The following is a 26,628-nucleotide window of genomic DNA, read 5'->3' as shown; positions in this document are numbered from 1 at the left end:
TCTTCCCTTATCAGTAACTCCACATCCCTGGACAGAGTACCAAGTATTTAAGCCTTGGGCTATATATCTCTGAGAGACAACTACAGTGAAATGAGAGATCTCACCAGTGCATGGAGATATCAGATCTGGTCCTTGAGTGTTTATGGCATGAGGATGCTAGAAACATGCATGTGGCTGGTCCCAAACCCAAGTATCTGAGGGCCTTCATTACCGGTGGTAGCACTACATGATGACAGGGCAGAGCGCTCCTAAGGCAAGCCAAACTGTGTGCAAACACGGTTACAGGTCCCGGCAATGTTGTCCCTAGGATAACCGCAGCCTCTAATGCTGCTCCATGAAACGATGCTAAGTGAACTAATGTCCCTAGACCTGGTTACTATTTCTGATTGCTCCAGTATCACAGGGGACCACTGCTCAATGCCCATGGTTTAAATACAGTCAGAATCAAAGTGATCTATTGACTTATTAATGACATGTAATCAGTCGCCAATCAACTTGTACTTCTTGTCTCCTAAGGAATCTAGTGCTGCAGTCAGGGAGGGCAGTCAGCAGGCACTGCCTCAGGCTGGGTCCCAGGTCACAGAGGGGTTCACTGCTCAGGAAAAAGCCAAGCTGGAAAAGACAGCCATGGCCGGTCCCTGCAGGAGGAAGAGGAACAGCATCGGCACCTTCCTGACCCAGGTTTAGGTGCCCCCAGGCCACAAAGAGAGAGGAAAACACAGCCCTGGAGGGTGATTTGCCTTCTGGGTTTAACACCACACACATCAGATGTTCACCCTGTGCTCCAGGCCTCTGCCTCTTCTGAAAAAGGGGGTCTTGAGGAATCACCTGCTTGCAGGGCTAGAGGAGGACTGGGAAGAGGCAGGAAAGATCCTCCACACTTTACAGGAGCTGCAAATACATGCAAGACCGTCCTGTGGGGCTACTGAAAACACGCAGGGGAATGAGGACTAGTTTTCTTCAGTAAGGTCATAATGTGCTTTTCAATCAGAAATGTTTTTGTGCTTGGCAAAAAAAAAACCACATAGCAGAGTTGTAACCAGCCCCTTCCATTACCTGGCAGTGGTTTTTTTTTCCAGAGGCGATACATGCACAAGCACCCTTAAACCGATGCCAAAATGTGTCCTAACCTCTTTGCCAAGGAGGAGACAATCTCTTGCCCCTCAGCCACCCCTTATGCCTTCCTGCAGCTGCTCCCTGCTTGGCTGCCCATGGGCTTCTCAGGGTGTTGAGGCGTGGAGCTGGGTCTCCAAGCCCCCTGTGACGTCCAGCCTCCTGCTGCCCTCCCTCCCTGCAGCTGCTCCCCTGGGCTGTGGTCTCCCCTCCTGGGCACTGCAGGCTCTGAATTCATGTGGGGAACTGGGTCTTCCTTCCACATCCCAAAATACTGTGCCGCTTTTCATTTTGCATTCGTTAGTTCTGAGGAATTAGGTGGATGAGGTACTCCAGTCTGATTTCCAAAAGAGGCTTTGGATTTTGCAGGGGAAATCTTAGGACCCTGTAACAGCGCACACACCAGGGAAATTGCAGAGAGGGCCCAACAAAGCCCCTGGTCTGCAGATGATCTCCAACATGGGTATAGGTGGCGAGAGTGACAGTTTTGACCATGGAGTTCAAAATATTCAGTCCTAGCGGAGCAACCAAAACTTGCCACCCCAAAAACTCAGTTATTTCAGTCCCTTTCACCAGAGTTCTTCCTGAAGCAGTTGTACTAGAGCAGTGAGACCCAAGCCAAGCTCAGCTGAGGTTTCCATGCAGAATATTTGAAAGACTATCGTTGTCCATATAGAAAATGCCTCTTTCAAGCAGCACTGGTGGGGACAAGTCCCATGCTGGCCCAAGACAAGCTGCTCAGTAGTGACTGACCTGGTGCTTGGCAGTGGGTTGTTACAGCCTTCTCCATCAATCACTAGTTGGCAGCTGCAGTTGGTCTCCATGCAGCTAGCCTGCCCAGAGCTTCATCACAAATTTTTGCACAGCAGTGTATTTTTTAGTAGAGGAAGGCAAAACAGCAAAGGCAGCTCCTGCCAAAGCCTACACCATCAGTCTGGTGGCTAGGGCTTCTGCAGAGGGATCTTTGCTTCCTCACTGTTTTCTGAGGAGACCTGAGGAGGGGTTAAGATAAGAACTGGAAAGGCAACACAAAAGGAAGAGTCAAGAGACAAAAGGTCAAGGGGGAATTGACAACCCGAGGCCCATGGGAACAAGAATCAGCCATATGCTGCTGATCGCACCCAAGCTGGGGTGGCACCTGTCTTCAGGGCAAGTGTGGCTGCACGGCCCCAACCCAGAGACCCACCAGCAAGTTTTAGCACAAAGATATTTATAAGAGAGAAACCTTCATGATTTCCCACCAGAGACCATCCCCTCTAGCGTCAGGAAGATCTGAGCACTGGAGTCCAGCCTGACTTTCCGTCTGAGACCACTGAAACAGAGCCATCTCCTTTCAGCCCATCTGATTTCAAACCCACATCCAGACAACAAGGTGTCAAATTGAAACTACTGCCACTTGGACTGGAAACTTTGGTCATCTTCAGCCCCAGTGTCCTTGGAGAAGGCATATTTCAGAAAGCCATGGATGCCGACAGCACTCCTGATGCAAACACCAAATGGGTGGCTGAAGACATTGTTGGAGAAGTTGTTGCAAGGGTAAATGCTCAGAAGGGCTCTGTTGGCACTTTAAAGAAGGCTATGCTGGACCTCAGGGACTCTTCTACAGGAGTAGACAGGTAACCCTTACACAGGAAACTATGGCTCTGCCTCTGTTTGCGGAGGCAACCTACTCCTTGCACCAGGTTCAGGACATGAACGACACCGAGTTAGAGACCCTTTTCAGACGAGACACCTTCTTAGCCTGAGTAGCGATCAGTTACCCTCCCTGATAGGGTCCGTTACCCACCATGAGCACTGAACTGTGCAAAATTCCCAATAAATGAGTTCTCCTTTGAACAAAGCCTCTGGCTGTGCCTGTGCATCACCCCCAGCTTCCTTAGCACAGCAACAGAGATTCACGTTCTGAAATGCTCTCCTGAAGACAGAATCGTGTGGGAAAATGTGTTCCAGGGCAGGCCAGGTATGTCTGAAAGCCACCTCAATGTCTGGGATGGGGGAACCCAGGATGATCCCAACCCACCCACACCTGGAGCTGCAGCTGCTCTTGCCTGGTCCACAACCAGTTGGGACACACCAAGGAGCCCCACGGGGTCCTCAGCTGAGATCACCCGCTGTCTCCTGTTGGCTGGAGGGTCTCTGCAAAGAGGTAACTCAGCAGCCAAGAGGCTTGAAATGACCACCACCTCCTGGGACCAGAGGCAGATGGAAAAGATTCAGAGAAGACAGGTCTGCATGCATAACACTGTGTAGGACCCGGTGCTGACTAACATAAGGCCACAGCTTCACAAAAGGAAAGGAAAGAAGGGATGATAGTTCTTCCTGAGCTTGCACAGGTCCTCAACCATCTTGTTCAGCTTAATTCTTAGTCACTTCAAAAATGTAATTATAATTTAAAAAAACAGCAATCCTGCATGTATCAAAAAAGTAAAACTCTAAACAGATATTTATTATTCAGTTACATTTGGTATTCATTGCACAAATGTGTTTTATCCCCATTTTTAAATTTTTTTTTTTTTACAAAGATACAAGGACTTTAAGAAATTTTTGAAGTGAACAATTAAGTCTATTCAGGCACAGTTCATTAACACACAATCCATTTTCTCCACTTTTTTCCTTTCTGTAAAAGATCTATGGCTGCATTTCAGCTCCAAGTTGAAACACATATCAAACTCTACACTTACACAGGCATACGATCTAAAAAAAAGGTTCTACTGAAGTTCTGATTAAGTAGTCTTTGCCCTTATAAAGGTTGCTAGCAAAGCCTAAATGAAAGCAATTTCTTTTCCATAAATCAGCAAAACCCTAAGCTGAGAGCCATGGTGGCTGAGCAATTTCTATGCTATCCACAGCATGAACAAAGAAACAATTCTCAAAAGAACATAAAAATCCCTTGGAAACAAACTGCTTTATCTTGGAAATAATTTAAATAATTTATTCTGTATGAAAAATAAGCAAAAACAAGGCAGTGCATAAAACACGTATGGTGACAGGGAAACCGCCATATCACAGGGACTGCTGAGATTGTGTCAAATGATCTGATAAGGATCCCTTGAAAAGCAAGGAGTGTTTGTGTCACATCACTGTGGCTTCACTCTGTGATAATGGCTTTGAAGTTTCAAGCTGTCGGCCTGTTTGACATGGCTAAAAAATCACCGGCTTCTCAATTTCTTTCTTACTTATCTATTCCTATTGGTGAGAAAGCCTGACCACTACTGGCCTTGTAAGATTCATGCACTGCTTTAAAGCTTTGTATCTGGGGAGAGCTGCTTTTGCAGGTAACTCTGTACAGCAGAGTGTTCCCAGGGTGCAGGAAAGTCCATTTTGAAATGAGCTGAAGTTTGTTTCAACAACTTTGTTATTAATATATTACTATCCCCTTATTTTTTACAAAAAAAGTGTAGTGTTAAATAAGTGACTGGTGCTAAATGGCTTTTCCTGAATGACTATCCCCTCTCTGTAATGTCACAGAGAACTTGTTTAGAAGGAAACAAAAATGTGACTTTTTAGCACCCAAATACATTGTTGCTACATAGAAATGCATGATATAGATATTTTTGAAAGCTGGGTGAAGTCTCTGCAGTAGAGCAAAAGGGATGCTCAAGTCTTTCTATGATTCTCATATAGGAGCATAGGAGTGCCCATGAGCTCACTGCTGGCTACTGCTTTCAGCAGTAACCAGAAAGGCATCTCGCATGAGCACTGGCAGTGCACAGCTCTTAGTCTCCTTGCTAAGAAGCCCTCTTTGCAGGGGCTTCTGTCTACACAGATTATTTTAAGCCTCTTAGAAAACATCAGGCTTCAGAGAACCAGCCAGGCATAGTATTCATACCTACATGCATCGCAACAGATATGTATAGATACAGGTTGAGCAGCGGTTGCTTGTTCTGCTTGAGGTTAGGACATCTCTGTGACCTCGGCATTTAGGGATGGGAAAAGCCCTGCTGCACGGGAGCTGCCACTGTGCCCGGGCAGGTGCCAGCGCTCTCCCCTCGTGCCGTGTCCCTACCCCGGGCAAGGCGGCGTGCTGGAAAGCCGAGCACTGACGAGCGTGGCCACCGGGCACAGGGCGGTGGGAAGAGATGTCACTGTGTGGGCACGGAGGGAGAGGCAGCTGTGGGCACAAGGACGTGCAATAACCCAACACCCAGGGAGGGCTGTTCGGGGCCGTCCCTTGGTCTCGCTGTGGGTAGCACCATTGCTGAGAGGGCTGCAGCAGGCAGGGGGTCCGACAGCCTCCCCGCTGCTTTTAATCCTTCCCAGCTTTGGCTGTCATCCTCCTGTGCCTGATGAGCACCGCAGGGCCGTCGCCCCAGGTCACCGCAGCTGGGCTTTGGCAGAAGAAGAGCACTGTCGGGCAACAAGGCCACTGACTCGGAGGACCCAGAGGCCTCTGCTGCGCCTGCAGCTTCTCCAGCGGGAACCAGCCCTGTAAAGCAGGGCCTCCAAAAAGACCAACTCTCCTTCTATCACCAAAAGTGCTGGGGAGAATGACCCCCAGCACTAGGCTGAGGCAGTTGGGGCTTCACCCAGCCATGTGCGAGGTTGGGTGGTGAGGCAAGAAGGGCGCATAAGGATTGCTTTGGAGCCAGAGCTGCCTCTGAAGCTCAGCTGCAGGGTTGTCTTCCAGGGCAGGAGGACAGTGGCCACGGGAGCTGCGTTGCTGTGTCTGGGGGGGTGGGAAAAGAAGCTGTGTCCACTCCTCCATCCTTACAGACGGGCAGCAAAACAGGTCATTAGAGCTTAACTAGTCACTTCCTCAGGATCAGAAAAGCAACATTTCCCAAGGTCTCCACTGCTATTAACACATGAGCTTCTGACATGAGTGAATGGGCAAGCAAGAGGCAGGCTGAAGAAGTGCAGCAAGTCCATCGGTAACTGCCTGGTGATGATTAGGGAAATGTCACCACCGCGAGACAGGGAAGCACCGTTGCCTGAAACATCAGTCTTTCCTCCAGCAAAAAAAACCAAAGAGTTCTCTGCAGGAACTGAAGTCTGCGCAGTTGCCAGCAGTGCAAGGGCTGCAGGCCACTGCCCTCAGTACCTGCCTGCATCCTTGCAGACGTTTCTGAGCTCCAGCTCCAGCTGTTTAATCTGGATGTCTCTCTGGTTTACCAGCTCACGTAGTCTCCGGATTTCTTCCTGTTGTCGGTAAAACATCTGCAAGAGCTGTAAGAAAAGTCACACTTTATTTCTCTGACACAGAAAACACAGACTTGTGCTCTTAAATGCAATCAGTCCTGTCACATCACTTCTGGGAGGAATAGCCTCTAAAGGGAGATCTTCCTCGAACAGATTGGCCATCAGCAGTGCTCCTGCTGACCACTAGCCTGGGCGATGCATGTGGGTCCTTCCCAACACCATTTGTTAAAGGCACAGCCCTTAACTCAGCAGAAAAGAACACAGAAAACGGTCTTCATGCCACTGTTGACTCAGAGCCTTGACACAGAAAATCTAAAGCCTAAGTTTCTGGATCTGCCACATCCCCCACTGTTACTTTGGGCAAATCCCTTTGTTTCTCTGGCCTCATTTTTCCTTCTGATCTTCCTTTGTCCTCTCCGGCTGGGACTAGCATAGCCTTTCACTGTGTGGGCAGTAGAGCACCCAGCTCCACAACGGTCCCATTCCCGCTTCTGTAACCTCCAGGGGCAGACTTAGAAACACCCAGAAAAAGACCCTTCCTCACTTTCACATCATGAGATATTCTCACTCATGAAGTTGTGTATGCCAAAATTTTGCATAGACGAAAACAGGGTCAGAGCAAGGCTATGGGAAATTAATCCTTCTAGGGCTTCTAAATGCAAACAAGTGACCAGTCACTCAAAAATGTCCCTGAGCTCCAAATGACCGGGGGTTTGCAAACTACCACAGAGATCTACCACTGTGCACTTCATGTGTTGCACAGGGCAGGGCTGGCCATGGCTGAAGACAGACCACAGACCTTTGCTGGAAGATAGACCTGCCTGGACCCTTGCTGGAGCCATTCCCAGCAGCAGGCTCTGACCAGCAGCCAGGCCTCAATGGCACTGCACTGCCAAAGGGTCCCTCAGTGGTGGGCTGGTAAGGCAGGAGCAGAGCCAGCCCCTGTCCCACTCCAGGGGCCCACAATACAGATGGGCAATTCAGACCAGCCACCTCAGAGAGCCAACCCAGCAGGCAGTATTGCTCTCAGAGCTGTCTCCTCCATGGACTCCAACTTGCTTAGGTGTTGGAGGACCGGAGAGAAGGAAAAGGGAGATGCTGAAGCACCACGTGCTAATGGAGTGGAGCACACAGAGCACCTTCCAGAGGGGTCCCTCCCACCTCACCTGGCTTTTTGAGTGCTGTTCATGCAGAAGGCTGCATTGCATGAACTCTCACCTCCTCCAGAAACTGGAGGTCACAAGAATCTCCTTGCCAGCAATCAGGCAGGTCTAATTCCTCCAGAAATATTAATTCCTCTCTCCCTTTCCAGAGCCCCTCAGGTAGGGCGCTGCTGGTTCCCACAGCAGCACATTTCTGCTTTTCATGTGGCAGCAAGGGCATAAAGAATTTCTGCAATTGCAAGGAATGAAGAGCTCACTCTGTCACAGGGGACATGTAAGAAGGCACAGCTTGACCCTGACACAGCAAGTCCTTCCATTTCCATACCCTCTGCTGATGGTGAAGGCAATGACACTGCTCCACCTTTGAGGGACAGGGCTCATTCATCTTGGGAACCTGAAGATGCGTATTGGAAGTGCAGGCCTCAGAGCTGGGGGGGGCTCTGAGCTCTGCAATTGCCCAGGCTCTGCAACACAAACCCTTCCAGATCCCGACATTTCATGAATGGCATCTTTTTGCCAGCTGCTTCTGAATATCCCCCCACAGCCCCAGACACTTTCACACCTCATTTTCAGTTTTTGGTGGTGGACACTCAAATATGTCAAAGCCATTGGACAGGCGCATTTGCTCTTTTTTCAGCAATGTCTCTTCCACTTTTAGCTGCTTCCTGCTGCCTTGGACCTCACTTCGCTTCTGCATCCCCTCCAGTGGCATCCTTCTTCCCCAGTCTTGGTTTTGGCTTGGGGCTGTAGTTTTCAGGAGTGGCTCAGGCTCGAGAAACTGCGGTAAGGAATTCACAGCTCCAGAGCCTGGTCTCAAGGATACCAGCAGAGGCCCTACAAAGGAGGCAGGTGTCTGGTTAGCACTCACAGACCACACTCAGAAATCAGCAGTAAGCAATGCATTCAAACAATCTGCAGGGATAAATATGAAAGCACTTGACGGGAGAGATTTCCAGAGTTCACAGTGGGGAGTATTTCAGCCACCAACTTATTTTGGTTTATAGCTATAATTTTTGTGTCTCTCATTTTCCTCATTTCCCACGTCTCTGGCAGTTAACAGGCCAGAGAGCCAGTGGCAGCTTACCCAAGCCCCGGGGAGCTGAAGGGCTGGGCTGCTCTCCATGTGCTGACCTTTGTTAACTCCGTTTAGCCACTCTTGTGCTGTCAGTGCTGGCTGGGCTCCAGTAGTCAGGGGGTAGATGTCTTCCTGGTATGACTCCGACTGCAAGCAAACAGGATGTCCAGAGTCACTACTTCAGCCCCTGGGTACAGCGAGGTTTGGCACTGTGCTTAGAGGGACCACGCGTGCCTGTGCGTGGCAGAGAAGGTCACTCGTTCTACCTCAGCACAGGAAGGGTGTCAGGATCACTCATCAGCATGGACACAAAATCTTCTCACCCGCCCTCACCCTCCCTCCTCCTCACCCAAATCATTGCTTGGAAGCACAAATCATAAGGTGGTTTGAGGAAAACTGGCTGAGGAGATAATGTTGGAGGAACCTGCATGACTGGTGGTTTCAACAAGCCTTGGCTCTGCTTAGGGTACTCACACCTTCCAACATTTTTGGAAGCGCAGGGCACGCTGCTGGCATTTCTGATGTACATCTGTTCACAAACCCATGGGCCAGCTACCTTGGCTGGCTACATATTCATCACCTGGGACACAGGGACTGCAGGAGTCTGAAGCAGTTGTGACTGTGGTTGGCTACGCCGAGCTCACAGACACAACCTGCAGACCTGTCTTGGTCAGCAAGACACCAGGCCATCCAAGCCTGGCTTCCAGCCGCGCCAGCTTAGAGCCTGCTGAGACTTCCTTTTACGGCACTCACAGTGCAATGGGTCGTGTCCTACACACTGCAGAACATCTGCCTCTCAGGCGGACGTCTCCTGTGCCCACTGGGTACAGAGCCGGGCACACACCGTTCCTTCCTCCCCAGGGGATTTCGTCTTCCTCCCTCAAGTAGCAGCTCATGTATCCCCTTAACATCACCCCAAACCCCCATCTCCCTTTTGTCATTATGACAAACAGGTGCCACCGACTGATAAAGTTTACAGTCAGCCAGCTGACCCAGCAGTCAGAGCACTTGTCTCATGAAGGCAGAGCAGTCTGATGAGCATGTCTTACCCAAGAAAGCTGGCTTTCGTAGAGACATAACTCCTCAGTTACACAACCAGGATTTATTGGCAAGGTTGCCCCACAAGCTGCCCTGCTCTGTCCCTCCTCCCAGGAGAGAGAAAATCCCTTTTTCCACCTGCTCTCCTGACCCCCAGGAGCCACAGAGAGGAGGTACTGCCCTCTTTTTCAGCAATATCTGTCCCAGAAACAGGTGTGACCTGAGGGTAACTCACCCGTCGAGGCACAATCATGGAGATGGGCTGAACGAGATTTTTAGTTGGGATCAATTTGTAGAAACGGAAAATCTCACAGGCTGACACTTCGAGGCCTCTCTTTGGCATTATTCCTGATGGGAGAGCACAAGAAAAACGGTGCACAAATCTTCCTAGGAAAGTTAATGTCATCCACCAGGAAAAAAAAGTGCCACCAAACACAGGAGTCACAGCATCAGCTCCTTAGCAGTATAGTCTAAAATCTGCACCCAAAACTGGCTCAGCAGAACAAATCAACAGGTGTGATTCAATCATTTATTTATGTCTGACCACACAGTTATGCATAGTGTCTGTATTTCCCATGTTAAGCCTCATAGTCCTTATTTATTTTCATGAGCTGCAGATAGAGTGACCAGTACTGAGCAAAATGTGTAGGTGATGCCACAGGATTTAATTATTATGATCACTGGGAAGGGATTTCCAGACACCTAAACAACACCAGAATAGCTGTACAGGTCATGGCAAAGGTCCTTCCAGCTCAACATACTATCCCCAACAGTGGCTGAAAGCAGGATGGAGTATCACAGTGCAGAAATATAATCTTTCAGACAACAACCATTTGTGACTCAGGGACAGGCCAAGCCAGACATGGTGTCTAAGTACTCAGTATCCTCAGTGGATTTCTCTCCCACGAGCTTGTGCACTCAAAATCCTAGAACCATGTCAACTGCCTTAACAAAAAATACTGCCTCTCCTTATAAAGCTCACTTCACTGAGTCCTGCAGAAGCTTTGCTTAATAATAATACCAAGCAATTTCATTAAACAGTAGATTCTACATGAAAGACTTGCTTCTTATCTTATGCATTCAGCCAAATGTGACTCTAAAGTCCATTCCTCTACCTTGTACTTTTTTTTGCAGTACTGAGAAAAGCTATTCTGCAGTAAATTTAGCAGTATTTTTGATCAGCTCAGCAAATTGTGTGAGCAGATTTGATAGACTCATGCCTTTTAAAAGCATTTGTACAATTCCATTTAATGGAGTGATTTTAAAAAAAACTGTAAGAACACAAAATCAGGATGCTGTATATTGGGGAGACTGAAAAAAATGAATAAAGGAGAGATCTTCCGGTTCAGCTGTAAATGATTTATTCCTTTAGAACAACAGTTTTCTGGAGGGGCCCCGCAAGCAAAAAATCCAGGACAGTGGCTGCTAAACATGTATACCAATGTTCTGGAAGAATGGGAGCATCTACAGGTACTATGGAGGGGTGGCAAATGATCCTAAACATATATCAGTCTACAGAGAAATTTCACTTACGGGATAAACTGGGAGAAGTTCAACGAAGAACTACCAAAAGGGTCTGAAGGCTGAAAGCCAATTCTGTAGCTTTAATAGGTTGGGGTAGGATGCAGGTAGGTTAATGAGCAATGGTCTCCAAAGGAGGTTGACCTAAGCACAGCAGGTCCATTTCTAACTGGGAAATGCCAGCGCAGGAGAAGTTCGGCAAGAGATAAGAGTGAAGGTACAAAGATATGGGGCACCCATAATGCACTGAGAAATCCCAGAGTGGAGACAACATCAACAGAGTTCGATGCTGTAAATCTGGGAGCAGATTCCCTACAGGCACTCTGAACCTCTAAATTCAGACAACTCTCCCCTCCACCTTAACAGAGGATGCAAGAGTTAAGCTGCCCAGTCCATGCTCAGCTGGTCAGAAGAGACCCAGCCAGGCTGTGACCCTGTAGTACCACCTGGGATATATAGCTGAGCTGGGCTAAGACAACAGTGGTGCGCACATAAAACTGGATGGAGATGGCAGTCTGACCCACTGTCTTTTATACAGATATTTTGAATACTCCTGCATTCAGACAGCCTCTAAGACAAAGAAGCCACCACCCTGCTGCGACACTTAACATACACACTACCACTCACCAATTCCCTTCTGCGGTAAAGGAGAACGATATTCCATCAGGTAGTTCAGGTATGGTTTCTCAGGGCTTATCTCATAGTACCGTATATTTCCATCACCCTGAAGGCAAAAAGAATGAACATAAGCCAGGCTCCACTGCTCTGCATGAGGGTCTGAGAAGAGTGCCTGGCCCCAAAAGCTCTGCAAGGTCATGAATAGGAGCACCTCCTGCCAAAATATTTACCCCCCAACTCCCGTGTGGAAGGTTAGGGCTCTGTAATGCACCTCTCTGTGGTAAGCATGGCATACCTGCAGTGGAATATGTAGCCTGATTCTGTAGGACCTTCAGGCCCCAACCCATCAGCTTATCATCTTGGGTGAACGTGCCTCAGGAGCACCTTTGACTTCACCCTGAGTGAGGTGGGTGATGCAACGCAGGCTGGGAGAAGAATCGGACAGGCCAGCATTCACCAGCATGGAAAGCACTTACCTTTCCCACAACGTAAAGCATGTGTGTGTCTGAGTCGTAGAAGGGAAACAGGATCCCCGAGGAGCCATCTAGATCCTCCTCCATTAAAGGCACAGAAAGGTCATTCTGGGCAGGACACAGGAAAAACAAACTGGTGGAATTGCATGTCAGTGACCTCAAATCGGGGACACCTAACATGAACCCCTATCAGAGGAGCCGATGTGATGACCCCAAGCCATGGACAGTTGCCCTGGGCAGAGGACTATGCACAGACTGTTTCATACCTCTATGGGTGGGAGACAGGTGCTCTCTCCCTGGCTCCCTGATGTTCCCCCGACTGTTGACAGAGGACATCAGTTCCTACCTCAGTATCTCAGGCACCTGGTGACACTTCAGGGGAAGATACAAGGAGAAAAGTGGCCTTGACATGAAGGCCATAGGGGCCAGCACTCTCAGTGAGTGTCCTTCAGGATATGTGTGCATTGCACATTGAATGTCAGGCTCCCTCATCATCTCTAACTGAGATGGGGACCTCCGCAACAGCGCACCATCCACCCTAAGAGCAAGAACAGTCTCCACTAGCTGAGATGCCTCCGCACTACAGTGGGAAGTTGCCTACTGCAAGGGGAAAAGCCCCCACTGGCCGTATGTGGGTAGGCCTGGTAACAGGATGGTGCCACCACTGCATACACAAGGCTGGCAAGTCTTGTGCACAGCTACAGGGAAGCTGAAGGGAGCAATGCAGGGAGGACCAACAGGGTAGAGTACAGCAATCCAAAGACAAGCCTGGTTAATGTCACATAAATACGTGTCGAGTGCAGGGTTAACACATATTTTGTTCTGCAGAACTGCCCAGCTACAGACTCCAGAAAACCAGAGCTTCTGTTTAGACGTGACAATGACATGGGCAGATGTGGTCCTCCAACAGGTGCCTGCTGAGCAGCTACAGGGCCAATGCCTGTCTCTAAAGAGGCTGCACATACCTGGCTTCATCAGCCTTCCCACTGTGCTCTCTAACATTGCGGCCAGCGCTGTTGGCAGCTCTGAAGGCAGCAAGACCCTGATGTGAGATCCTTGTGTCAGATCACCGCTCAGCTTTGCAGAAAGCCTTTGGAGAGCAGCACAGTGCCACTGCCTCTCACTTCTTCAAACATACTGTGTCTGAGCACAGCCCAAGAGCAAATCAGAGACCAAGTCTGCCAGCTTGTCTAGTACAAGGGTACCAATGCCACAAAGAGACAGAAGACCATGCCACAATGCACTTGACACAGAGGGACGAAGTGAGATGGTGACGGGGGAAAGAGTTTCACTGCATATGAAACTTCAGAGTTAGCAAAGGACAGCAAGGTCTCATCAGTCTAGCAGCCACCATGATAAGTGATTATGTCTTGCAGGGGGCTCATAAGAGCCACCTCAATACTCTAGTATAAAGAATCCTATCCTCAGAAATAAACAGATCTTTTCCTCCCTTGAGGCTGTCACCTAAGTAAGCTGTCTCCAGTGCTCATTTCTCTTCCAGTGCCAATGACAATTTGCCAGTAAGACTGCTAAGAGTTTCTTTTTACTGAGAACTACACTGATCACCCAAAGGTCCTTCGAATCATTTCTTCCTGTAGTTGACACAGCATTGCCTTTGCTGTGATGGATTTCTGTGCTTAAAGTTTTGAGCATCCTAACAGTAAAATCTATCCCTCTTAGGAGTTCAACAAGCCCCTTCTGAATTGCTGTTACAGACCAATTATTGGGTATTTGGCAGGTAGAAAAGTTAAAGTGACAGCAAAAGAGAGAAAACTGCAGCTGGTAAGTTAAGATTGCTAGTCCAACTCACTTGATCCCATAATGCAATCTGCCTGTTATTCCACCGAGATGTTCCAGTAGAGAGCAGCTTTCCCATGTTTCCAAGAAACAAGACTTTATTGACTCTGTGAGACTTGTAGCTGGCTTCCTATAGAGAGACAAGGCACATCACCTGAATACAAGAAAGCACGTTCCCCTCCTGCAGTAAAAGATTGCATGGGAAATCATATCATGACAAGAAACCACCTTCCATCGCCCATGAACCTTATCTGGGCTGGCTAAGGCACACCAGGCCATCTTTGTAAAGGTACATTTCATGTTACATGAGATCTCTGACTTTGGTCACGTCCAAAAGATCTGCTCAGCCTGGTTCAACTAGTAAGCAAGGTTTCATGAGGGTCTGAAAAAGGTGGCTTAAACTCTTCAGAGCCATTCCAAAAAAAACAACCCTTCTCTCTAACTGGTGATTCACATATTTGCAAGGGGGCAATCCCAGTTAGGTTTAGGTAGGAGACTCTCCGTACACAGATCTGTGCAAATACCTACAAAGGTAATCAGTTTCACCATTTCAACAAATACAAAGTACGGACAACAACGACAACCCTGGCAGTGGGACAAACACACTTGCATCCACCTGTCCACCTGATCTCTACCCAGGCATCCCAAGGCATCCCACAGAGGTACTTAGAGCACTGCAGGAGAGAGCTATTAAAACAGTACACTTCAAGAGGGGCTTCAGAGAGCAAGGGGCTTAATAGCAGGAGGCAGAAACCCTGTTTTCAACAGCGGCAGCAAGTGTTTCATGAAGGCAATACCAACATCTGGTGTCTTGGGCAATGCAGGGCACAGATGTGTCTTCATTAGTGGAAGTGAGTCTACCCAGAAGAGGAAACACACCCCAAGTGAGATAAGTTGGACCACAAACCTCCGAAGCCAACCTACTTGTAGGACTGCTCCTGCACGAGGGTCTATCAGACGAATATTTCTGTCCCGGCAGGCTGTGGCAAGGAGACTGCCATCTGTGTTGAATGACATGGAGAGGATCACATCTTTGTGAACGTCGAGGATCTTCACTGGGTTTGAGAGGACAGCCTCCTTGGTGTCGAGGTTCCAGACCATTATCTGGGGCAAAGGAAGAAACAATTAGCCCTTTGCTAACTGAACAAGTAGAGACTTCGTGCACCCTATTCCCCTCTTCTCTACACGTACAGGTCTTACCATCATGCATGGTTGTTCTCCAGCATTTAGAATCATTCCTGGTACCTTACAGCAATATATCAGGGACATGGCATGTGCTCAGAGGATCTAATAATCTCATGTCCTTTGGGACCATATTTTCTATAGAAAAAGGGCCAGGATCAGTGCAGATATTTACACTAACACACAAGAATGAAGCCACAGGAAAGTGCATGGCATTGGATATTGCCCATTAAAGAAGAGCAGACTAGACTGAAGTTCATCAGAAGACTGGAAAAAACAGCATTTCCTTTCTGGAACTTGTCACCATGTCCCTTCACCACACGGTGAAGTTACAGAATTTCCCCCTGCAAAAGGCTTCTGAACTTTTCAGCATTCTCTTACAGCTTGAAATAAAAAAAAAAAAATTCAAAATACTGTGCCAAACAGAACAGCTTGTGCCTTGTCATGGACCTATTTTTCCTTTTACCATATCACCATCTGGAAAGGTTTGTTTAATCAACCCCCAAATTTCTCAGCATGCTTTGTCCCACGTAACAAGTGCAACAGGGTCTCCTGCATGGCTCAAGCTGTCAGTGCAGATAGCAGGTGGCAACTACTGAGAGACAAATAGATCCCACCTGCCTGAGAACTCTCTGCATTCAAGCGAAGATCAGGAACCTTCATCAGCAGCACCCTCCCACACTGCCCTCATCCTCGATGCAAGAGAACATCTGCCACAGGAACTATACCCATCTGGTATAGGGGTATGAAGACCCATCTGAGCGGACCTTCTTACAACAGGGATGTGGAATAATATTTAGAAGGAACATATGAAACCATTTTCCTTTGGACAGACCCTGTGACTCCCCACTCACCTGCACATGGAGCCAAGCTCACAGGGGAGAACTTCACAGAGAAGAGACCCACCTTGTAGTCATAGCCAGAGCTGAAGAGGATGTTACTGGCAGTGGGATGCCACTCAATGAGGCCTACTCTTCGTACGTGCCCAAGAAGTTCCTTCTTTGGACTGGTGATGTTTTTTGTTAGCAGGTGCTTGGGGATGTCCCAGATCTTAACCTGAATGGCACAAGATGGGTCTGTGAGATCCCTGAGAAAGGAACTGATCTGGGACTTACCAATAACAAGTTATTCTTTTGGTGGAGGACAGACGTGCCACTGCCTTTATTGAAGAAATACCAGAATTTCCATGGGCCTGAAGACTCCCCTTTACCCTCTATCTTTAGCCAGCAGTTCCATCAGCTTGTTTCAGTTCAGCAATCAAACTCCTGCAAACTGCAACCCAGCAGTTCACAAAATCACGTCTGCAGTTCAGCAAATCACAAAAAGCTATTCCAAAGGGGATGAACTAAGCCACAGATTTTACAGACACCAAACCACTCCACCTGCAGTCTTCTACCTTGTCTCCTCACCAACTTTAAACAGGAACAGGAAATCTGAAATAAACTTCAACAGAGAGTCCCAGTACACATTACAGCAGTGATTGATCCAAGCAGCAGCTGAAAACCTGACAGAGAAAAGGGACTGTGGAAAAGACACACAGTCACCCCTCCAACCACAAGAGAGAAGATATTCAGCAGGCTTAACTCATACATGCCTGAGATCGGCTAGAAGGAACAGGAGGGGTCTGAGCATGAGCCCTCTCCACATAATGTCCAAATTCTTGGCCCTAGGCCACTTGCTGTATCCTCAGCTCCAAGCCCACTTGAAGCAGCAGTAGGAACCAGGGAGGGCACTGAGTGTTCACAGAGGCACTCCATCCCCTTTGGTGCCCAAAAGCACCATTCCGCATGCTGCACCTAGGGGCACAAAGGATGGTTTTGACAGCACCACAGCAAGCTGCAGCAAGGCTGGCCCTTTTGAAGGGCCTGGGTGGTGGGAAATGTCCACCTCTCCAGGACAGGGCCTGGATAAGACAGACATTGAGCCTCTGAAGAGATTCCAGTGGAGGCTACTGAGATGAAGAGCGGTCTGTGGCACAGCACAGATAGGAAGAGGTGGAGAGAAGGGCTTTTGTTCAGCCTGGGGATGAGAAGGCAAAAGGGCACTCTTCTGTCTGTCTTCAACTCCCCTGTAGACAGAGAAGATGGGCCCAAACTCTTCTCAGAGATGCACAGTGACAGGACCAAAGGCCATGGAGGAAAGTGGCAATATGTGTACTCTTCAAAGATCAGAGGAGTCTTTTTGTCCCCAGCAGGGTCCTCAACCCCTGGAAGAGAGGCCCAGTGAGGCTGTGGGACTCCCGTGCTTGGAGATTTTCCCAACTCGACTGCACAAGGCCCAGAGCAACCTGATTCATTTGGCATTGCTTAGAGCAGGGCTCACACTGGTGACCTGGAGGTCCCTTCCAGCCACCAGGCACCAAGAGTCTATGAAAGAGAGTCTGCTAAGTAGTGGGGAGGGAAGAGGTGTCCCTGCATTGAGTCACTGTGCAGGGAACCCCAAAGATCCCATTTCCTGGTGCCACAATAATGATGTCAGGGCAGTACTGAAGTGAAGAGCACAGTCTCAGAGGCAACACATTTTAGAACAACTTTTGCTGCTGAGACCAGGTACTGTGCCAACAGTTTCAGTAGAAAACTGGAATATAAAGCTGACAAAAAGCAGCTCCTCTGCAAAGGCACTGAGGTCCTGGTGGACAACAGCCTAAATATGAACTAGTGGCATGCCCTGGCATCAGTGAAAGTTAACACCATTCTGGTCGGTAGCAAAGGAGGATAGCGAGTAGACGGAGCAAAGTGATTGTTCCCAGCAATCATTAAACCAGAACTAGAATATTGCATTCATTTCTGTGCCTCCCAGTACAAGAAAGGCTTTGATAAACTTATGCAAGTCCTGCAGAGACCAGTAGGATTGCTCAGTGGCTGGAGCATTTGCCTCTGAGGAGAGGCTGAGTTGGGCATGTTCAGTCTGGAGAAGAGATGGTTTTGGGGGAAGCAGATAGAAGCCTTCAATACTTACAAGTAGGTTGCTGAGAAAATGGAGCCAGACTCTTTATTGAAGTATACAGTGGGAGGATGAGATATATTAGTCACAAACTAAATCAAGATAATTGGATATAGGGAAAAAAAATCCCCATGAGAACAGTGAAGGACTGGAACAGGTTGCCCAGAGAGGCAGTGAAATCTCCATCCTTGGAGGTTTTCAATACTTGACTCAACAGAGTTGAGCAGAAGGTTGGGCTAGAGACCTCCCAAGCTACCTTTGAACACAAATGGTTGATTGTGATTCTGTAATTCTAGCAGGAAACTTTGAAGCTTGTGCTCATTCCCCATCTGGGGCTCAAAGAAAGGTCACGGTGGTACTTTCCAGACACAAACCATTTCTGAGACGGTGTGAACACCTGGAATACAGCTTGGAAGATAAAATACAACCCCACAGGCAGCCTAGAAATTGAAAGAAGCCTTCAGAAAAGACATTAAAATCCAAAAAGCAAAGAAAGGTCACTAAACAGGGAGGAAAATTCAATCATGGATTTCCAATTCAAGACAGATTTTGGGTACAACTGAAGTGACAGAGGACACACACCAAGCTATGGCTGGCAGTATTAACATGGGAAACCTCCCTGTTGCAATGTGGCAGAGAATGATTATACCAAAGGGAGAAAACATATGAGAGATCTCTGAAAAAGAGCATGGGAGTTAGTCAGACTTCCTCACTATCACAGAAACCACACCACACTCATGATAGCACACTGAAAGCAACCTTTCAGTAGCTAGATATGGGCTGAACTGTCCCTTACAACCATGAACTGCTTTTTTCAATTCCTAATAACTAGACTGCACCTACACTGAAGTAAAATATGAGACTGCATCTTAAGTATACAAACTCCAGCTAAACTACTTATTGTCTAAAACTTAAACCTCACTCAAGGTATTTGATATCTTTTTATTCAGTTTGTGTTAGCATTAACTTCAGCACCTCTGTAGTCTTCTCTTTTCAGTAGGAAAATACTCGTTCACTCATGCCTTGTGCATAAAGTATTACCCAGGCTCCTTGGCTACCTCATAACTAACCCAGCAAGACTTCACAGAGTAACCAAGGGCAGAAACAAGCTCAAATTTGCTATACAGGCAGTTACTCTGAAATAGCCATTCCAGATTATGTTGTGTTGATGCTCTGATTCTGTAGTAAAAGAGCAGTTTCAAATGGATTAGCTTTGAATAGTTATTCCATTTTAAATTCATACCCTGTCTTTCTCATGCAAACACATCCAAAAAGACTAAAGCCCCAACAAAAACAGATCTTCCTCCTCCCACTGATTTTGGTATCTATTATGGCATCATCTGGAAGGGATCACGTGGTTCTGACCTCAAGAGAAAGACAGGGGATTTACTCTTACCTGACTTTCTTTTAAGTATATACATGTTTTCAAGTCTCATGCTTGGGCCTTTAGGTGTCTGTTTTATTTCTTTCCCCAAAAAGCACATTAGATAGGTAATAGCAAAGAATGTAAACTGGAAAACTTACAGTGGCATCTTCTGAACATGAAGCTATTACAAAGTCATTGAACGGGTTCCACTTGATGTCCAGAACATTCCCTTTGTGCCCACATATTCTGGGATAATGCGGGTCGAGCTTGCCCGTCTGGAAAAAACAAACATCAAACCCAAGGTGAGGCATGAAATTACAGGACATTTTCAAGTAAGACCTGAGCTAGCTCCAGAGGGAAACCTCTTTCTCCTTTATATGCCTCAAATGGCCCAGGTGCTCTCCGTCTGTTGAACATAGTTTTTTGCTGTCCCTGAAAAGCAAGTCTTGATGATATCACTGATAAGAAAGGAAGCTGGTGCTGCTCAGGCCTTTCTAAACACACATGGTTATTAAGAAATCTGCACACACGCAACAACCCAGACTGCTGAGGGAAGGAGATATTATTATTGATTCAGACAGCAAAAGCAAACTTAGACAGGAAACACTTAGGAAAGATTTGAATCTTCCACATTTTTTAAAGATTTCTGGGGGGAAAAAATAAAAATCTCTTATTTTATCCTTGATAACACATTTCTTACAAGCAGGGAAAAAATATTTGTTTTTAGCTTTTCTTTTCTAGCCTCCTCAACTAGCATCTATTCTATTTTTAAGGAAAATGACATTTTGAAACACAAACTACAAATCCAGTTTTTCTCTCAACAACCTGTTTCATGCTGATGGTTTTCAAATCCAGTTACCCACCAGATTCAATCCGCATTCAGGACTCTCCAAAACAATGCCAGGTTTGGGCAGCGTGCCCATGGATAAAAAAATCACCCATAAAGAAGTGCATTAAGGAGTAGTGAGAACCTTGCACCACATGGGGGCTGTCTTGAATCAGGATAAATTCAGACTGCAAACACCCCAGCTCCCATTAGTCTCTGTTACAGAGTAAAGTCAGTAGACGCATTACGTTTTAGAAAGAGTGCTGAGGATTTGGTTAACATGGGAAAAGCACTTGTTTCTTCCTAGCAGGAGGAGGAGTTCGTGGGGCTCCAAGAAAAACCCTCCCTGTCCAGACTTGTGTCCAAGAGCAAAGGTCAGTCACTCCAGGACAGAGGCAAGCTGGTCATGGTGGCCTCTCTACTTTTATGCCACCTGGAAAAATCACAAACCAAAAAGAATGCAAATACCCGCTCTTCTGGGAAGCAAGCACTTCTGCAGGCATACTCCCCACACCTCCCTAGAGATGGGCCTTACAAGCGTACAACGGAGGGAAATCGTCTTGACCTGAACAGGACGAGGATTTCATTCCCAGCCCTGAACTCCTGCCAAATGGAAGGTTTTGGATGTTGAACAGAACATAATGTATAACAATTTCGGCTTTACTGGGAAGTTAGTTGCTCAGACCAGGACTAACCTGCTTTAACTGAACAGCCAGAGGGCTTTGAAATGGAAAAGACTGGTTTTTTCAGACTACAATCTAAAAAACTCACTTTTATAACAGGGACAATACAAAGTGACTGAGGAAGACAGAAGAGAGATTAAAGGGCTTTAATAACCAAGCTTCCCCCACCCACTGTGTCCTTTTGCAGGCAGGTTCTTGCTTCAGGGCTTGATTTCAACCTGGCAACTCAGTGGGCTAGGCATCTACCTCCGCGGGATCCCTTGATCGCCATGGGTCCCCTCCCTGCTCCACCCCACAGACTCTCAGGCTGCTCTGCTGCATCCTCACACCCTGCTGAGCCCTGTCTGCCTGCCCCATCCTCTCCTGCCCCCTCCACCAGCCCTCAGAAAAGGAGCGCCGTGGTCCCCCATGCCACTTCCACCTTACCCAGTGTAACCCAGCAGCCTTGGGACACAGCAGAGCCCACAGGAAGAAACTGCCCACAAACATGTATGACAGATACTGCTGGTCTCAGATGCACATCTGCATGTAGAAATCAAGCTCTTCACATGCTGGGGGAAATTTTACTCCATAGGGCAAAAACTGTCTTAGTAAGCAGATGTGTTACCCTTCATGCAGGGGTACCTGACATTTCAGGGTTATCTGCAGAGCTGGAAAACAAGTTTAATTTTTCAACCGCTTGTTTTCTAAGTTCAGAGCATTTTTGAAAAGTAGAAGACATGGTAGCCAAAAATGGAGTTTCTTGATGAAACCCACTCCTATTGGGACCACTGTTAAAATTTCCCAGTATATATATATGGGGTAGATTACCATGAGGTGAGTCATGCCCAGTTCTCAGATGTTCTCCAAAGGGCATTAACACACCTTGTCACAGAATCACATAGTAGCTGAGATTGGCAGGCATCTCTGGAGATTATCTGATCCAATACCTCTTCTCAAGCAGGGTGACCTACAGCAGGTTGCCCAGGGCTGTGTCCAGTTGGGTTTTGAACATCTCCAAGGGTGGAGACTCCACAACATCCCTGGCAACCTGTTCCAGTGTTCAACCACCTTTGCAGTGAAGAAGTGTTTGCTCATGTTCAGACAGAATTACCTGTGTTTCAGTCTGTTCCCGTTGTCTCTTGTCCTGCCACTGGGCACCACTGAGAAGAGTTTGGCTCCGTAACCCCCAATACTCACAAGTCAGCTCAGTTAGGTAGAGCCCAAGGAGTCATCACAGGTTTTGTTTTACAGTCATTGTCCTCAGAGAGAAGGGAGCAGGAGCTCAGTCACATATATCTCCCTGCCTCTCAGGACTTGGCTCTTGGTCTGCTATCCCTTTGTCCTACTCTTCAAAGGAAGAGACAGATGAGGTGCAGTCCCAAATTAGTCTGGTCATGAGATAAGGAAAAGTGAAGGCCTTCTTCTTCCAAAGGAAGGCCACAAAACTGTCCTCTGAGTCAAGATCCCTCCTTGCATGTTCCCAAGCATGCCTGCATCAGTCACCAATCTACACCCAGAAGGCCACAATGTGGGAAGGTAGCTCATCTCCCAGTTATGCTCACTCTGCCCACATGTCCTAGGACTTACAAGATTTACTAATTTATTCAGTCTGTTCTGGGCACCAGGCAGCCGCAGCACCCGCAGCCTGTTCCTGGTCAGACACGTTGCTGTTCCACCCAGCCACCTTCAATGGTGCATTCTTCTTGAAGACATAACTGACTTTTCCTGCAGCAGGAGACCATTTTCCAAGCGGTTCTCAGTTAATTGCACTTCGGTTTGAACACGAAAGCGTGCACTTTTAGGCCTGCTAAAAGGAAGGTATCTACAGCAGAGCGACTTTTCCCTGTGCAGAGCTCTGCTGATCCCCACCCCAACCTGATCCCCCAGCTCTCAGAAAGAGAGGAAGAATGGTGCAGAAGGCAAGAAATGGCATTTCTTCGAGGAGTAGTGAGAGCACTCAATTTCCGTGACTCAGCAGGAGCAGGGAGGCAGTGTTAAACAGAGCAAAGTTCAGCCTGCACTCCAGCACATCCAGAGGTGCACAGCTGCTCCGCAAGCACATACAGAACGAACACGCAAAGACATCAGAGGAGCGAGAGCAGTCTGTCCAAGCAGCTGTTCATCACCCCTGGAGCATGCGCTATAATATGGGCCCCCCCATCCTGACCGGCATCTACTGCCTTCCTCCAGAGGAAGCAAGTGACCAGTGCTAATGGGAAATAGTATTTTCTGCCACGAGCAGGCCTGCAGCTAGCAGTGCCTGGTGAGGGCTGGAGTCAGCGTGAACAGCAGCACCCACATTTGACGTGTGTGGGACACCTCGCAAAAGGGGAACCGTTTGTAAGGGTTAAAACCCTGGCTGAATGTTAAGTCCCTGGCTCTCAGGCTTTTCCTCCATACTGCGGCATATTTGGGATGTGGCTGTTCCCTGGGAATCCATTCAAAAACTACCATGGATCAGCTGTCAGTCACAGGAAGGCAATGGTATCCCAATCACAGATCTCCAGACTGGGCAGCATGCTGGTGCCTTCATTTGTCTTTTTTTCGCAGCCTGATGAGACCTAACTTCCAAAGACTCTACTCACACGAAAGGAATTTCACATTTTCATTTATGTATTTTAATTATTCTTTTCTGTATCCTTTTGAGTTCTAATATGCCTTTGACTTCCACAAGCAGTATTCCAGTTCTAAGGGGAATACTTAAGCAGGTGTTAATAATGGAAAAATTGTTACTAAGGAAGAGGTGAGAAGACAGAAGAATTAATAGTAAGCAGCGCAAATGTCTTCAGCTCGCTTTGCCAACACTTTGAGGGCTGGGTCCCACCCTCCGTCCCGCAGTCACCAGCTGCCTGCTCATAGGTGCAGCTCTATGATAAAGACAAGTTCTTCAGCCTCAACAGATCACGGTCAAGGGGCAGAAGTGACTCAGTCAAGAAAAACAAGGTAGTGGTTGATTTTAGAGACACCGTCTCTGAACAGCACCAGTAGTGAATGAGCTGAATAAACAGAGTCTAGAAGGGCCGGGAACTGTACTAGGTTCTTCAAGCATAGCCAGTTCACTTTCATCCTTAACAAATACATATTGAAAAAGTGGCATTACAGTAACACTATCAACTAACTTTTAATTAAAGACTGAACTTTTGCCTTTCATCTGGTCTGCCCTGATTCCAGAGAGCTCATAATCTTATACTGAAGTTAATCTACATTAGTGCATGACTAACTTTGCAGATGCAATAAATATGAGAGAACCAGCTTCTCCCTTTCACAAGATCCCTAAGTCTTCATAACCCACAAGCATGGTACTTATTTCTGAAAGGAAAGTTTTTCCATCATCAGTGCTTGCAGCTTAAGAGCTTCATTGTCTGATAACTGCGTCTCTTCTGTTCTTTCACAAAGCAGAAGGTAGTTAGAACAAAACACACAGTATCTGCCTTTGGTGACAGCAGGAGCCATGCAGCTAAAGCACCTTTTCAGTTTTTGCCCTCTGCATCTAATAATTGCTTTTTGATTTGCCATTTGTTCTAGGAGTCAAACATCTGAACAACACAATTCCTACTGATTATACAAGGAAGGCAGTTCAGATATGAAGTGAAAGTAGTTGTCCAAAACCCACAAGCAGCTACATAAGATGTGTGAATAAGAAGCACCTGCTGGGAACCTGGGGCCCGTTCTACACATTTTGCAATTCAGGTGATGGCATTAGCCAAATACCCTCTTTGGGATCTATCCACGTATGCAAAGCCCAGCTCCCCGCAGCACCGCAGTCTGCTCAAGGCAGCCAGCTCCGTGTGCCACGCTCACCTGATGAACGGGGATCACGAGGAAGGCCCCACCTCCGGCGCACTCAGTCACCACCGCAATGAAGTGGGGGTTGACGGCACAGAACTGGTTGTCGTGGACGCTGAGGGTGATGGGCACGCAGTCGTAGCATTTGTCCTTGCTGGCGGCCTTGCCGTAGACGTGCCGGAACTTGGAGCTGCGGTACAGGGGGTGCCAGGACATCTGCAAGGCGACAGCACAAGCATGGCACCGTGAGGACCACCCTGCCCTTCCCAAGCTCAGCCCGGGCACCAGAGGCTGGGCACGGCTTGCAGACCTCCGTTCCCCTCTCCCCTGCACCAGCTCACCCTCCTCTCACCCCTGCTCTCGTCACCACCCACGTTTTCCCCTTCTCCTCTTCTCCCTGTCTACTGGACCTCTGTTTCCGCACCCGATGCTCTTCTTCATCTTGCAGAGATGACAGCAAAAGGGAAAGAAGACAGCTCTGTCCATCGCCCACCTGCTGCTCCCACACGGGACATGCTCCAGCAGTCCGTATTGCTGGGACAGGGCCATATGGCAGCAAGCTTAGGAGGAGAAAAATGTCTCCTGGCACAGAGCTGAAGCAGCATAAAAGATAAAACATCTTGGGTGGGGAAAGCCTGAGAGATGGTGAATAAACATGCCAGTCTGGATGTACACTTCATTGAGCCGTCAGGTGGCTCAGGCCCAAAAAGGAGTCTAAATTTTGCTCATATGAAGGAAAAAAAAGAAGTTTGACAAATCACACAAGTAGTTACAGTCATCTGGGTTTCTTCCCCACTAACAATGACATTCTGCATGTCTGGTTTATAACCACACCACAGCCCTCTGACAGACAGCATTTTAAATGGTAGTTAAATGAGATACATGCTTAACACAAGAATCACTTCCTACAGGGAAGCTTTATGAAACTGACACCACTGATTTCAAACAGGAAACTACTAGTGTTGGACAGAAAAGGCAGTTCAGACTATTAACTCCCACTTTTTCCATAAGACCCAAACAGTGAGATGTGCATGGAAGGTGTGATCCTACTGCCCAAAGGAGAGGAAATGCAGACTGGGCAAAAAAGTTAGAGGTGAACTAGCGCCTCACAGAATCAGTCGTGAGGAAGGGCGAAGACTAGGATAGTGCTTGGTTTTGCCCAATGTTGGTCAGTCTAAAGTGCATTTGGTGAATAGTATTATTAGTGATGCTGGATCTTAAAAGAGTGATATCCCAGTTTGACAGGAAACCCAACCAGGCAGCATTTGAGTTACAGCAGGATTTACACCACTCCCTCATATGGGTAAGCTTTTGTAGAATAATCTGCAAACAGTGGCAGAAAGCCAGATACATCATCACCATTCAACTCCACTTGACGAGCAGGAGACTAAGCAGTTCTAAAGAGAAATGTCCATGTTTCTGGCACATTTCAAATTGGCTGAGGATGACTATTAAACCCTGTGAAGCTGTATTTCCTGATCCTGAGGATCTGAAAAGGAGATCTACAGGCACCTAACAACCAAAGATCCAAAAAGCTCTCATCTCACATTGCACTGGGAGATGTTGGACTGAATAACATAAGTCCTGTCTTCCTCCTAATCCCCTAGCACAGCTCTGAGCAAACCCCACCTTGAACAAATACTCATATCTGCAAAAAAAATCAGTCCAGGCACATCCCAGGTTGCTTTTATACTCCTTTTTGTTGCTTATTTTTACCCTGGCAAGTTTTACCTATGCTAACCCTGCACTCATTCATAAATTGATTAAATCTCTTGTGCAGAAACCGCTAGGTGCAGAAGATCTCTCACACAGTGACAATTACATACCTCAAACAAAGATAAAGAAAGGCAAGGTTATTACAAAAAGAAAGCAGTGATCTTGGGAAAACAATTTTAGGTGGAGGGGTGTTCACAGCCAAAAACA

General features: G+C 47.5%; 1 protein-coding gene across 3 annotated transcripts in view; it reads right to left on the bottom strand.

The window, feature by feature from the left end:
• Nucleotides 1-3,527: 3,527 nt before the first annotated feature.
• Nucleotides 3,528-26,628, bottom strand: part of CORO2A (coronin 2A) — a 59,356-nt gene continuing 36,255 nt past the window's right edge. Inside the window, exons 2-12 of one of the 3 annotated variants that reach the window (XM_064501208.1) lie at nt 24,721-24,921; nt 19,587-19,703; nt 16,026-16,175; nt 14,862-15,041; nt 13,951-14,067; nt 12,144-12,248; nt 11,677-11,773; nt 9,764-9,876; nt 8,547-8,637; nt 7,978-8,249; nt 3,528-6,279 (exon numbers count right to left, since the gene is read on the bottom strand). In XM_064501208.1, the coding sequence (XP_064357278.1) occupies nt 6,148-6,279; nt 7,978-8,249; nt 8,547-8,637; nt 9,764-9,876; nt 11,677-11,773; nt 12,144-12,248; nt 13,951-14,067; nt 14,862-15,041; nt 16,026-16,175; nt 19,587-19,703; nt 24,721-24,921 (1,575 nt within the window). In that variant the 3' untranslated portion in view covers nt 3,528-6,147. Of the gene's footprint in view, nt 6,280-7,977; nt 8,250-8,499; nt 8,638-9,763; nt 9,877-11,676; nt 11,774-12,143; nt 12,249-13,950; nt 14,068-14,861; nt 15,042-16,025; nt 16,176-19,586; nt 19,704-24,720; nt 24,922-26,628 lie in introns of those variants that run through there. The other 2 variants (XM_064501209.1, XM_064501210.1) reach the window with 2 other exon arrangements.

Source organism: Dromaius novaehollandiae, chromosome Z, assembly GCF_036370855.1.
Source record: "Dromaius novaehollandiae isolate bDroNov1 chromosome Z, bDroNov1.hap1, whole genome shotgun sequence".
Lineage (NCBI taxonomy): Eukaryota > Metazoa > Chordata > Aves > Casuariiformes > Dromaiidae > Dromaius > Dromaius novaehollandiae.
The sequence above is the reverse complement of the archived record's forward strand: the minus strand, read 5'-3'. Positions and strand labels throughout refer to the sequence as shown.